Raw genomic sequence first — 15,070 nt, 5'->3', positions numbered from 1 at the left:
GCCACCACTTGGTACTTAAACCATTTTGTAATCAAGTTCTTTTACTTAATGTTTTAGGCATTTTCATATGGATAAAGGGGTGATTTGGATGCGTGATCGATCTCGACCGTAAACTTGTTCTCTCACCTTACCAGTGTTGGAAATACTGAGAGGGAGGTGAATCAATATTTCTTAGCAATTAGCACTTTATTAATCCTTTACAGACCATTAGTTAATTTTCAACGATATTATTATTATTATTCAGTATCAGATAGTAAAACCAGTAAACAACACCATACAACAATGCAGAAAGATAGAGACAGTAAAAACAAAGTTTTTTATGTGGAAAACCCCCTTCGTGTCAAAAACCACTGAACGTTTCTTAGTAATTGTCTTCTTCTCTTTAAAAGAATTAATTACATCAACTTTTTAGCTCCAACCCCTTGATTTATAGGCTTCAACTTGTAGGATACTCGAACACCCTGTTTTATCAACTGCAATTGGGAGGACTCTCCAACACCCTAGATCTTATGCTCCAACCTGATGGATGCTCCAACAGCCTATATTTCAGCTCCCACTGAAAGGATGCTCCAACGCCTTGTGCTTTTTCAGCTCCCACTAAAAGGATGCTCCAACGTCCTGTTGCAGGCTACGACCTGCCATAACACCACCCTGCCGCCTTGAAGTATTCTTAGGCTCCAACTTGAGGGTGACTCCAATCACCTTCCTTGCACCACCTTGCCACCCTAATCAACAGGCGGACCACGTTTCACAATTTCCACACCGGATCCCCCCATGCTCTGAATCAATATAAGACAACTGTAATGAAGATTATACTGCTCTGCTCGGTATGTGTATCTATGACATCTTGGCAGCCTCACTGCTCAACACTACTATACAACACAATCCTGCCTCTACTCAATCACAATGCCAAATTAAACCACTGTACAAAATGCACATCAAACCCTGGCTGTCAATGCTTTCACATCAACTGACTACTGCACAATACATTGTCATTGCTGCTGCTATAAGTAATCAATCAAAATAAATAAATCCAAGGGCATAACCCTTCACCCTTGTGACCAGTCAATGAGTATTTATTCCATCACAAGAGCTCTTGTAAATCATCACTCATTATTCATTAATACAAAATGTTTTCATTTAACCTATATGAAATTCCTTCCATTCTCCTACTTAGATTAGATGTTTTATAGTTACTGAATGTACTCCTTGCAAGTTGCAGCATCATCTTTGAGGATACACAAAGTACTTATATGAGAAACATATCAACCTATTTTGTAGTGATACTGGCATTACTTTTAGAGATTTCCCATAGATGCTACAAGTTAGAATTAAAAAGAGATATCTTTGGAAAAAAGAAATCTAAACTCAACAAAGACTCAAATTTCGATTTCAACTTTGTACGGTGGGAGGAGTAGGCGAGGGGTGTTTATTGTCTAACCTTTTTTATTCTCCTAATCTTTGGTCCTCTAGTTTCAATGTTTGAGTATGAAAGATACTCTAGGGTGTCATTGTTGATCAAAAGGTCTTGAACAGTGAGTATTATTCTATGTCCCCTTTGGTTCCTTGGGCGAGTTTGGTCTTGATTTGGATCTGAGTTATGCAATTGCATCTTTGATCAATCAAAGCAAGTTCATTTGGATAATGGAGTTGTCCTACTATGAGAATTAATTCAAAATGGAATTTTCTCTTTGCTTTTAGGTTCATTTTTAAGGCGTTGATTTAGAAGATTTCATTTTTGGATTTTCTTGTCAATATCAGTTTCTCCAACGCCCTTTGCATCAGCCCTCTGAGGCACTGCGCAACCTCTACGGCCTCTGCATCAGCCCTCTGTGGCATTGCGTCAGCCCTCTGAGGCACCGCGCATCTATGGCCTCTGCGCCACTCCTGCTGCCCTCTGCGTGGATGACACAGGCCCTTTTGGCCTCTACCCTGTTCCAACTAGCCTCTGCGTGGCCTGTTCTGGCTTCTGCGTTCACCTCTTTGCCTCTGCGCTGGTCTCTCAGCACTATCTTTGCCTCTCTGTCCAATACTCATTGCCCCTCGCTGCAAACTGATCATTGATTTGGCTTTACTTAGCAAACCCCACTCTACTAAATCGAATCGCTGATCACTCTGGTGTATTCTTCAGCTGACCCTCAAGCCTCCTCTTATACTTTTCCTGTTGGTCCTTTAATGACTGAGATTACATCTCTAATCCACAACTAAGATTAGATTTGGCTTGATCCATGTCATTTGGAACCTTCTAACCCAGTTTTATATTAATACCCATTAATATTTTATTTTTCCTAAGTTTAGACTTAGGAACTCCATTAAAAATATTAATTATTTTAATATCTCCTAAACTGGGAAGAATCTTCCCAAACCATTTCTAGGTCTTGGAGATCTCATGTGCTTCAGCCTCCCCACCAATTTTCATGGCTAGAGCACATTCAATGCTACCTCAAATCAACACTCCCCCTTAGCGAGGATTGTGCTCTAGTAATACTCCACACTGAGCATCACCCTGATTATACGACACTGGTACCTGCGCTGATGCTAGGCCTCCCCGCCCAACATCCTCTACGCTGCTGCATCTTGTACTGCTGCCCATGGCCCTGCCATTGTCACTGCTGCATTCGTACAACAACTCCCTTTGCATCCGTGCTGCTGCTGGTTCTTTCTCCCAATAGTGCATCTGCACTACAACCCCCTCTCATCATGTTGCGTCATGCTACTGCTAACCGCTACTGCACTGCAACTCAGTTACTGAGAAGTAAGTAACTGATCCACCCAACTACTGACATCCCTGTCATGCTAGAAACACTCTCGATGTTGAAGCTCTCTTTGCTGCTATCACGTGCTCCCTCTACTGCCTTTGCACTGCTGCAACAACTCCATGCTTCTCGCACCGCTGCAAACCTCTATGTGCCATCCTGCACTGTTCCAACCTCCTCCGTGCCTCCCGCACTGCTGCAGCCTGCTAGCTTTGCGTTGCCCGGGACTACTGCACTGTAGCACTCTCTGCCGCTTCATCCACATCCGTTTCTACCGATATCCGCCAATCCTGCTACTCTCTCTTCGAGGCTCCCGTAGCAAGGTATAATCCAAGAGTTTGGGTACATCAAGGATCCTGCCCCTCATTGCCTGTAGTCCTCCTGACTACAGCTCGATGTCTTCCCACCTCTTCTCTAGAGGTACATGAGCACTCATGGCACAATCATCATCCTCCTCTACCTCATTTTTCGACTTCGCTGGAGCTGCCTTGGAGTCAGACGCCTCTCGTTTGTTCTTTTTCCTCTGACATTGGTTCGCATAATGACCCCGTTCCCCACAGTTGAAGCACTTAACTTTGGAGAGGTCATTTTTCTTCCTCTTCTCCTGCGTCCCTATAGATGCCAGAGCTGCATCCTCTTCCTCTTCCTTCTTGATCCAGACTCCTTTGTTGCTACTTCCCGTCTTGCTCAACCATTTGATCTCTTCTTGGCAAAGTGCCACCCATAATTCTTCCCAATTTGGAAGGTTCACCCTACCCAGAATGCTTTGGACGAATGTCTCCCAATCCTCAGAGACTGTGTTTAGAGCAATCCTAACCATCAACTCCTAATCCGGTGTGGCCCCTATGGATGCCAGCTGGTCTTGGATCTCCTTCAATCTCCCGAGGAAGTGATCTATCTGCTCCCCCTTCTCCATCTGGTATGACCGCAGGCTGCAGCTAATTCTCAAGTAACATCTTCCTCTACACGGAAGTATGCTGGTACAACTTCTTCAAGGCGTCCCACATTTCCTTTGCCGTCTCCTTCTCGGCAACATGTTGGACCACCTGATCCTTGACCCCATCAAGGATGATGCATTTCGCCTTGGCCATTGGCTCCTCGTACTTTTCATTATCAGCCGGGTCAACTAGGATTGCTACTGTTCTCAAGGTGAAGGCCTTGATGCGATGTCTATCTAGAATGGATAGGATCCTGGCTTTCCAGACCACAAAGTTGGACGCACTGTCTAGCCTGTCCTGATCCCTCAGCCCATTCATGGCCATCTCTTTGCTCTTCCTTTCGACTCCTCCGAGTCTCTCTACTTCACTCTGGAAGTTCTCTTCGACTCCTGAGTCTCTCTACTTCCCGCTTGGGAGTTCTCTGCTAGACTCCCTCTAAGTCTCGATTTCCCTTCTGGAAATCCTCCTGCCAATCTTCAAGTTGCACCTCTTTGATCTCCTATGCACTTGCAACATTGATCCGGATTCCTTGGCTAGAAATCCGCCTCAGTAGCGACTCCCTCTTTATTGGTTTTGCCCCGTTAGGTACTGGTCTGCCCACAACACCCCACCAACTTCACTCCCGCAAACGGTCCACAACTTCACATGCCCCAGCAACTGAAGGATTGAGCCTATAGGCTCTGCACAATCCCGACACTGGCTAAAATGCTCCCTCAGCCAACTGAGTTGGCCTTTCTGGTATCTACGTGGCTCTGCGTGAGTCTTTTTTTTGCCCTCCTCAGCCTCTGCACTGGCCTCTCTTTGGCCCGGATTGGTGACGCAGTCCCTCTGTGTCAACCCTTCTTTTGTCGCTTTCTGCAAGGAACAACTTCTGTCACTCAGGACAAATGTTTTTGTTGCAAATGCTTTGCTTCAGCTGATGCCTTCAACTCTCTTGTGATCTGCAACCACGCTCTGATACCATGTTGAAATTTCTAAGTCTATCTGTTAGAAATTTTATCTGTATTCTTTTGGTTTATTTCTCCTACTTGTTAATTACAAACAAGTTATTTAAACATATAAACATCGAAATAAACACAATACAGTCTCAACCATCTACAAATCAACAACTGAAAGAAATAGCAAACACACAAGTGACACCGTTATTTTTGGACAACTCGTCCCCGGAAAAACCCAATGTGGGAAAACTAGTGCAATAATTTTGAGGGTTATTTATTAGGCATATATCCTTGAGTACAACTGGCTGCCAAACTGTCTCACCCGACAGAGAAAAATAACCGGCAATAATACCTCTCTATTCAGAAGCAGATATTCAAAAAATCTGCCCCACGAAACCCTCTCTAGCACAACTGAAGCACTGCGTCAGCCCTCCTGGCCTCTGCGTCAACCTCAAAACCCTCTGCGTCAGCCCTCTGAGGCATTGCGCAGCCTCTACGGCCTCTACGTCACTCCTGCTGCCCTCTGCATGGATGATGCAGGCCCTTCTGGCCTCTACGCTGTCCCAGCTAGCCTCTGTGTGGCCTACTCTGCCTTTGGCGTCTACCTCTCTACCTCTGCATTGGTTTCTCGACACTATCTCTGCCTCTCTGTCCAGCACTCATTGCCCCTCGCTGCAAACTAATCACCAATTCAACTTTACTTAGCAAACCCCGCTCTAGTAAATCGAATGACCTATCACTCTAGTGTATTCTCCAACTGACCCTCAAACCTCCTCTTATACTTTTCCTATTGGTCCTTCAACGACCGAGATTACATCTCTAATCAACGGCTGAGATTAGATTTGGCTTGATCCATGTCATTTGGAACCTTCTAACCCAGTTTTATATTATTACCCATTAATATTTTATTTTTCCTAAGTTTAGACTTAGGAACTCCATTAAAATTATTAATTATTTTAATATCTCCTAAACTGGGAAGAATCTGCCCAAACCATTTTTGGGTCCTGGAGGTCTCATGTGCTTTAGCCTCTCCACCAATTTTCATGGCTAGAGCACATCCGATGCTACCTTAATCAACAGTGACTCCTATGCCTTGAGGAGGAGTTACACATGCCAAAATAGGAGTGTAACTTATGCCATAAAGGAGAGGAGTGTAACTTATGCATTAAGCAGAGAAGTGTAACTTATGAACTAAAGAGGCATAAGAGGAGTCTTCTTATGACGAGTCATTAAAGTGTGTAAGAGAGTGTAAGAGCATTAAAGAGAGAGAGAGGAATGAATCCATTGAGAGAGTAATATATGCATTAACTAAGGGGAGTTACATATGACATGATTTAGTCCCATGATTGAGAGACTTGAATTTCTTTTTAATAATAATATAATAATGTCATAAAGAGGATAATAGTAATAATAATAATGATATATTGATGATTACGTTAAAAATTAAACAGTTGAGATTGATTAAGGACAAGTTAAGTGATTTTCCATCATATATATATGATTACGAATTGATGGAAGGTGATTCAGTATTTTTGGAATGTCATGGTTGCAAAGATAGACATGACTTTTTATTTTTAGAGAGTCACTCTAGAAAGGTCAGAAACGAAATTTTATTCAAGGAAATTCATCCCATAGCTGCCAGTTTTCAACAACTGGAAAATTGGGCAATGAGTATAGAGGGATTAGTTAATGGAGCGTTAATTGTGGGGGTAGATAACTCAACACCTATCTTGTCATTGTTTTGCAAGTTAGACCTTGGACTGGTATGCATGTTACTAACAATGCATTGGGAAGGTAAGCTGGAGGGGAGGATGGGGATGATTTTGAGCAGAGGGGTGATGTAGAGGGGTTGAGGTGAGGGAGGAGGAGAAGAGGAAGGAGGAGAAGAGAAACCTGTTTTACTTTGCACAGTTGCATAGGGTCACGAGTTCGACAATGACTACATCCAAAGTTCCACAAAGGCTACTACCAAAACTAATAGAGCTGCAGAGGAAAGGATCCAACGTTTGAATCTAAACTTGCTCATAAAATGCCCTGAATTTGAATATAATCGAATTGAAGGTGCCAAATTAGTGAGTGCATCACTGCGGCCAAGGATCCAATAGCTGAATCTAAACCTACTCATAAAATGCCTAGAAATTGAAACGAAAACAGAATGTGCCAAATTTGCAGGTGTGTCATTGCGGCTAGAGAGAGATGTGGGCAGAGAGATGATACGTAGAGGACTAGAGGATGATGCGAGTTGACGTGCTCGAGCAAGGGAAGATCATGCAATACCCACACATCATCTTACAAGTGACGAAGGATTGCACAAGACCAACACTTGATCCTACGAATGAGGGCATAGAACAATGCGTTCAAACTGCAGAGGAGATGATATGCTCAAGGGAATGATGATATATTGTGATGTTGGTGATGTATCACCAATATTTGCAACACTAGGAAAAACATATGATTATCCACATCATCATAAAATGGAGATAGAAAGACCATTTCAAGATCTTTTGAGATGTGGAGTTATTACAAAAAGATTAATACAACGATACTAATTGTTGGATATGAATGTTACTGTGCTCTCATTGTACTATTTTATTACAATCAACATGCAATTTATCTTATGAAAGGCTTATTTGCCTTTAACAAAAGCCCAATAGATAAATAAAATTGTTGAATGTATAGTGAAATTTAGTGAAGCTTATTTGATCATGTTTAACTAATAAGAAATGCAATACAATACATTTGCGAGTTGGTTATCCAGAACCTTGTAAGAGATATTGAGAATTTCAACATTACTCATGATCTTTTTAACTGTTGCCTCCATAGAAGATGCTTCTCGAAAAGCTGAAGCATGTTTGGAACTTTGTCCATGTATTTCTTGTTTTTACCATGTATACAAGATTTGTACAAAATATCCAACTATCTGCTCGCTGCAGCTGGAAAGTTCTAACAATCACAACTTTTAATGCTGCAGCTGATACTCAAATTTGTAAAATGCTACAATTATAATGATAATCAAACTATTATGATTGTTGGGACAACATTTAGATACCCTGCCCAGATACATTATGATCCAGAAACATATCTATCTTTGTAATTTATTTGCGTCATCTTCTATTCATTTGCTTTGTTGAATTTTTAGAGATAACATTCCTGCTTTATTCATTTATTCATGTTGCTGGTTTCGTTACTTGCAGCACTGTGATTGCACAAACTGTAATTTAGTAATGCAGGAAACACAAAGTTAACAAATTCAATTTGCAGTGGTTGAAGTATAAGTGAATTATCTTCCTTTCAAATTTGCTTTTCATAGGAGTTTATGGTCGCATATAGCTGGGTTTTATTTTTTGAGTAAGCTAAAGAACAGGTCTTGAACACAGTGGGTGTGTCAACATGGACAATTTCCTGGTTGGGCTGGGCTTGCCAAGAACTCCATTCTCTGAGCAGGTATGTAGTCATGCTGCCGTATGTTCTATTATTTTTGGGATGATAAATATAGCTACATTATCCTTACACACTGATTACTGTATTTAGGTAAAATGATGTTTTTCTTATAAGAAGAAATTTCGGCGAAAATCACATTCAGAAAATCATTGTCGACGCGTTTCGAACCAACCAGTGTGGTTCATCGTCAGGGCAAGTTGAAAAATCAGATCTATCTTTGCCTGTTAAATACTTTGAGCAGAGCCTCCAACGGCTAATTAGAACAACGTCTAAATTTGACTAGGGACCAGGGTCAAACCAACCAGTTATAAATTAAAAGTAAAAAAGAGACCTTACCTATATATAAATTATATGTATAAAGTAAATTTAATTAAATTGGTTGTTTAATAAATCGTTAAATGTATTAAAATAGAAAATATAAATATTAGAGTAGAATGTATAACTAACAAGATATAGAGGTATATCTAACTAATTAAAATTAATTTTTTTTTTTTAAATAGGAGGTTAAGTTAAAAGTTAGTTGAAAAAAATAAAAAATAAAAATAAAAATAAAAAAATAAATATATCAGAATAAAATAATATTCAGTTAAAAAAAAAATAAAAAAAATAAAAATAAATAAATATATTAGAATAGAATAATATTCAGTTAAAAAAAAAAGAAAAGAAAAGAAAAAGAAAGAGGAACTTACCAAATTAAATTTTATGAAAAAAATAAAAATAATATACAGTTAATTGAAAAATATATATATATATATATATATATATATATATATATATATATATATATACCTGAAGGAATAAACTACCTTACAAAATTAAATTTTATATATATATATATATATATATATATATATAAAAAATAAGAGAAGGATATCTATTATCTTCAGTTAGTGTGCTTGTCATTTTAAGAAAATAATAGGTCAAAGCAATACTAGCTCAAATCTGGCAAATGAATTATTAACATGACGTTCAACAGTCAACTGTCTGATTATCTTGGGTGCGTCAATGTAATTCCTTTTTCTTCATGCTATATGTTGCAATTTTTATGCTAGCAGATTCTGCTAAAATGCACGACACTTTCTGCATTCAATATCCATTTAACAAGTCCGTGTTACTTGGGAATCATCTAAAATCTGAAATAACAAGTGGGTAAACATAAAGTAAATGGAAATTTTCAAACTGATATGGGAAAGTGCTTCTTTATGTAGTTCTTGTTAACTAGGTTTGGAAGATATGATCACCTGAGTAATCCTCAACTGTTGCCAAACACTTTCATGTCGCTAGTAAAGAATTTATATATCTTTCTGTAGGTATTTTGCTTCTACGATGTGGAAAATCAAGGGTCAATAACATTCAGTGAGGTATGTTATTCTTTCTTTGTTGGTTGTAGGCAGCTGAATGTTCTTCCTCTAGTTCACTTCTGTACGGTCTTATGAATACATCTATATTATATATGTGATTTACTGTTTTGATGGTTTGAATTCTTTTTCAATTGTATTTCTCACCTCCCAAATACACAGGGTTTCACCCTCAAATTTTCCATCTCCCATGTCATGAATTATATCTTCATTAATTTCCATGCTAAGCATTTTTCTTGACTGGCAGATATTCCCATTTGCACTTTCGTCAGTGACTTTTTTAAATGGTGCATTTATCCTCTAAGAGATGGTGTTCTTAATTTTTAAATTTGTACCTCCAGTCTCCACTTGATGTACCTTATGCTTTTAACAAGGCCTAACTTTTTGTAATATTTCTTTTATTTATTATTATTATGTATATCTATTTATTTGGCACAAGCCTAATAGTTAATAACCTGATTTTGCCAAGGAAACAAGGGAATTATAAATAGATGGTTAAAAAAAGTTATACGAGATGGTGTAAATTTATCCTACAAATGATAGCATATATAAGTTAATGACCCTTTGAAGAGTTGTGTTGTATATTAAAGTTTAATTGATCTCACACACATTATTTATTAGCTATAAAATATTTGTTGTTGGAATTTCTAAGTTTAACTCATTAGAAATTCTTCCGGTACTATGTTATTTATTTCTTCCTACTTGTTCAATTACTTAACAAGTTATTTACCATGTAAATATTGAAAATAAATATAAGTACAGTATCAACATCTACAGATCATCAACTGAAAGTAAACAAGCACACAAGTGACACTGTTATTTTTGGACTAATGTCCCCGGAAAAACCCAATGCGGGAAAACCGCTGTAGCTATTTAGACGGTTTTATTATCATGCAGTTTTCAGAATACAACCATGGTGCCAGAAATGTCTCACCTAATAGAGAATGCCCTCGGCAATAGTACCTCTCACTCGGAGACAGATATTCCGGCTGATAAATCACCGGATGAACAATCACACAACAACAATTGTAGTTTCTGCTGCTCTGTGTCACTCTGATAGGGATTGCGTCACCCTATCCAGCTCACCAGCTCCCAGTAGTCAGCTTTGCTAGCCTCTGCGTCAACTTTTGGAGCCTTTGCGTCAGCTCCTGGAGCCTCTACGTCTCACACACTGGCGTCTCTGGCTCTGCGTAGCTCCTGGCTGCCTCTGCGTAGTCTCCAGTTGCCTCTGCATCAACCTCACTGGGCTCTGCGCTGCCTCTTTAGTACCAACTCCGCCTCTCTGCTATGTATTCACTGCTCCTCAGCTGCAACTCAGATCACTCACTCGATTTCCTTAGCAAACCCTGCCCCAGAAAATCGAATTCTTGATCTCTCTTGGTATGTCCTCCAACTGATCCTCAAGCCTCCTCTTATACTTTTCTCGTTGGTCCATCAACGACCGAGATTTAATCTCTAATCAATGGCTAAGATTAGATTTGGCTTGATCCATGACTTTTGGATCCTTTTAACCCAATTTTATATTAATACCCATTAATATTTTATTTTTTGTAAGTTTAGATTTAGGAACTCCATTAAAAATATTAATTATTTTAATATCTCTCAAACTGGTTAGAATCTGCCCAAACCATTTCTAGGTCTTGGAGACCTCATGTGCTTTAGTCTCTCCACCAATTTTCATGGCTAAAGCACATCTGATGCTACCCCAAATCAACACTCCCTCTTAGCGAGGACTGTGCTCTAGTAATACTCCTCACTGAGTATCACCCTGATTATCCAGCATCGGTCCGTGTGTTGATGCTAGGCCTCCCTACCCAACATATTTTGCACTGCTACATCATGTACTGCTGCCCATGGCCCTGCCATTGCCATTGCTGCATCCGTACGACAACTCCCTTTGCATCCGTGCTGCTGTTGGTCCATATACCCAGCACTGCATACCCTTATCCTCACGCTGCAGCGTGCTGCCATAGCACTGCCACTGCTAACTGTTGCACTGCAACCCAGTTACTGAGAAGGAAGTAACTGATCCACCCAACTCTGACATCCCTGTCAGGCTAGAGACTCTCCCGATGTTGAAGCTCCCTCTGTTGCTAACAAGTGTTCCCTCTATTCTGCTGCAACAACTCCATGTGTCTCGCACAGTTGCACACCTCTCTGTGCCATCCTGCACTGGTGCAACACTCCCGTGCTTCTCGCACTGTTGTAGCCTGTTGTCCCGGGACTCCTGCACTTTAGCACTCTGTCATCCACATCCGTCTCTACCGACTTCTACCAGTCCTGCTACTCCTCTTCGGGGCTCCCATAACAAGGTATAATCCAAGAGGTTGGGTACCTCAAGGATCCTGCCTCTCATCGCCTGTAGTCCGTCTGACTACAGCTCGATGTCACCTCACTTCCTCTCAAGTAGCACATGAGCACTCATGGCATAGTCGTCATCTGTCTCGACTTTCTTTCTCCGTCCTCGCTGGCGCTGCCTTGGTCTCAAAAGCTTCTCCCTTGCTCTTCTTCCTGGGACACTGGTTCACAAAATGACCTAGTTCCCCACAATGGAAACACTTGACCTTGGAGAGGTCCTTCTTCTTCCTCTTCTTCTGCTTTCCCGATGATGCTAGAGCCGCATCCTATTCTTCCTCCTTCTTGATTCTGACCCCTTTGCTGCTATTTCCCGCCTTGGTCACCCGTCTGATCTCTTCTTGACGAAGAGCTGCCCACAGTTCCTCCCAATCTGGAGGGCTCGTCCTGCCCAGTATGCTTTGGACGAATACCTCCCAATCCTTTGAGACTGCGTTCAATGCGGTCCTCACCATCAATTCTTGGTCATGGATCTCCTTCAATCAACCGAGGAAGACATCTATCTGCTCTCCCTTCTGCATCTGGTATGACCGCAATTGATTTTCAAGTAACATCTTCCTCTGCATGGAAGTATGTTGGTACAATTTCTTCAAGGCCTCCCACATCTCATTTGCCATATCCTTTTTGGCAATATGCGACACCACATGATGCTTGACCCCATCAAGGATGATGCGCTTCGGCCTAACCATTGCTTCCTCATACTTCTCATTTTCAGTTGGGTGAATTGGGATCACTATAATTTTCAAGGCGAAGTCCTTGATGCGATATCTGTCTAGAATGGACAAGATCCTGGCCTCCTAGACTACGAAGTTGGATGCTCCGTCCAGTCTATCCTGATCTCTTAGCCCATTCACTTGCATCTCTCTGCTCTTCTTTCGACTTCTCCGAGTTTCTCTACTTCCCTTCTGGAAGTTCTCGGTTTGACTCCCTCTGAGTCCCGATTTCCCTTCTGGAAATCCCTCTGCCAATGTTGAGTTGCTTCACTCTAATCATCTGTGCAACTGCACCACTGATCTAGATTCATTGTCTAGAAATCTGCCTCGGCAACAACTCCCTCAACCTTGGTCTTTCCCTGTTAGGTACTGTTATGACCACAGTACCCCACCAACTTCGCTCCACAAATTTCCCACAGCCTCCTATGCCCCAGCAACCGAAGGTTTGAGTCTCTAGCTCTACGTAATCTTGGCACTTGCAAAATCTGCACCTCCTAGCCACAGCACCGATCCTTCTGGACTGAGAAAGATGACTGGGCATTGCGTAGGTCAGGTCTGCTCCTCTCTGCCTCTGCTTTGATCCTCGTCCTGGCTCGAACTGATGACGCAGGCCCTCTGTGTCACCCCTTCCTTGCTGCTTCCTGCTAGGAACAACTTCTGTCACTCGGGACAACTGTTTCTGCTGGTATTTCGCTGCTAGATGATGCTTTCAGTTATCCCATGATTTGCAACCACACTCTGATACCATGTTGGAATTTCTAAGTTTAATTCGTTAGAAATTCTTCCTGTACTATCTGATTTATTTCTTCCTACTTGTTCAATTACTTAACAAGTTATTTACCATGTAAATACTGAAAATAAATACAAGTACAATATCAACATCTACGGATCAACAACTGAAAGTAAACAAGCACACAAGTGACATCGTTATTTTTAGACTAAAGTCCACAGAAAAACCCAATGCGGGAAAACCGATGCAGCGATTCAGAGGGTTTTATTATTATGTAGTTTTCAGAATACAATCAGGGTGCCAAAAATGGCTCATCCAATAGAGAATGCCCTCGGCAGTAGTACCTCTCACTCGGAGACAGATATTTCGGCTGATAAATCACCCGGATGGACGATATCCCACAACGAAAATTGTAGTTTCTGCTGCTCTGCATCACTCTGATAGGGACTGCGTCACCCTATCCGGCTTACCAGCTCCCAGTTTGTTCCACAAAATCCTCCCTGCACTGCCTCTAGGCCTTGCGTCAACTCTGCTAGCCTTTGCATCAGCTTTTGGAGCCTTTGCGTCAACTCCTGGACCCTCTGTGTCTCACACGCATCTCCTGGCTGCCTCTGCGTAGCCTTCAACTGCCTTTGCGTCAACCTCACTGGGCTTTGCGCTGCCTCTCTAGTACCAACTCTGCCTCTCTATTATGTATTCACTGCCCCTCAACTACAACTCAGATCACTCACTCGATTTCCTTAGCAAACCCTGCCCCAGAAAATCGAATTCTTGATCTCTTGGTGTGTCCTCCAACTGATCCTCAAGCCTCATTTTATACTTTTCACGTTGGTCCATCAATAGCCGAGATTAAATCTCTAATCAACGACTAAGATTAGATTTAGCTTGATCCATGACTTTTGGACCCTTCTAATCCAATTTTATATTAATACCTATTAATATTTTATTTTTCATAAATTTAGACTTAGGAATTCCATTAAAAATATTAATTATTTTAATATCTCCCAAACCGGTTAGAATCTGCCCAAACCATTTCTGGGTCTTGGAGATCTCATGTGTTTTAGCCTCTCCACCAATTTTCATGGCTAGAGCACATCTGATGCTACCCCAAATTAACATTTATTACTATAGTGTTTTTATTATTTGGTATACAAAAAGTCACTTCTTCAAGAAATGCTTCAAACTCTCTAATTCAAAATTTCATGGGAGGAAGAATTTGTTATCAAGTGGGAACAATAAGGCGGTCTTATGTAGAGGATGAGTAAATCGTCATTTTGTTGTTGTTTGGGAAAGCAATTAGAGACATAAGAAGAGGAACAAAACTTTGAAGATTAAATTGTTAGCTTAGTAAATTTATCCATGTTCTGAAAGACAAGCGAAAGAAGTTGGACACGACAAGCATCAAGGGAATATTTGTTGTTTATAGTCTTTCCTCAAAAGAATATAGAATTTACATAAAGGAGGGAAGATACATTGTGTTAGGGTCCTATAATAATAGGATTCATAATTTTGAATTGGCTATGGTTAGTCTTGTAATATTGTACATACTTTTGCTTTCTACAAAATGTTTTCCCATATTAAAAATAAAAAATGTAAAGAGGGTGAAGTCCTAAAAGAATAATCAAGGGACCAAAAGAAATAAAAAGATCAAAAAGATATAAAATATGAACCCCAAAAAGAGATAAGAATAGATCATGAAAATGTGCAAATTCAAATGCCACTCCTTTTTCCTTTACTTTGCAAAACAATATTGTGTGCAGCTTGTCAAAAATGCTGCAATCCATGATGGTCAAATAGCTTCAACTTGATTCATTAATGTTTTAAATTTCATGTTAATAGAT

General features: G+C 40.5%; 1 protein-coding gene across 4 annotated transcripts in view; it reads left to right on the top strand.

The window, feature by feature from the left end:
* LOC149145831 (lysophospholipid acyltransferase LPEAT2-like) overlaps positions 1-15,070 on the top strand; it is a 412,491-nt gene that overhangs the window by 225,936 nt on the left and 171,485 nt on the right. For all 4 annotated transcript variants that reach the window (XM_089449183.1, XM_089449181.1, XM_089449182.1 and 1 more), the window contains 2 exons: positions 8,010-8,076; positions 9,384-9,434. In XM_089449183.1, coding sequence (XP_089305309.1) covers positions 8,010-8,076; positions 9,384-9,434 — 118 coding nt within the window. The remainder of the gene's footprint in view (positions 1-8,009; positions 8,077-9,383; positions 9,435-15,070) is intronic.

This window comes from Pinus tabuliformis, chromosome X, assembly GCF_031772625.1.
Source record: "Pinus tabuliformis cultivar Carrire ecotype Pingquan chromosome X, CPIR1, whole genome shotgun sequence".
Taxonomy (NCBI): domain Eukaryota; kingdom Viridiplantae; phylum Streptophyta; class Pinopsida; order Pinales; family Pinaceae; genus Pinus; species Pinus tabuliformis.
Note: the sequence above shows the minus strand (reverse complement) of the source record. Positions and strands in the feature narration are given on the sequence as shown.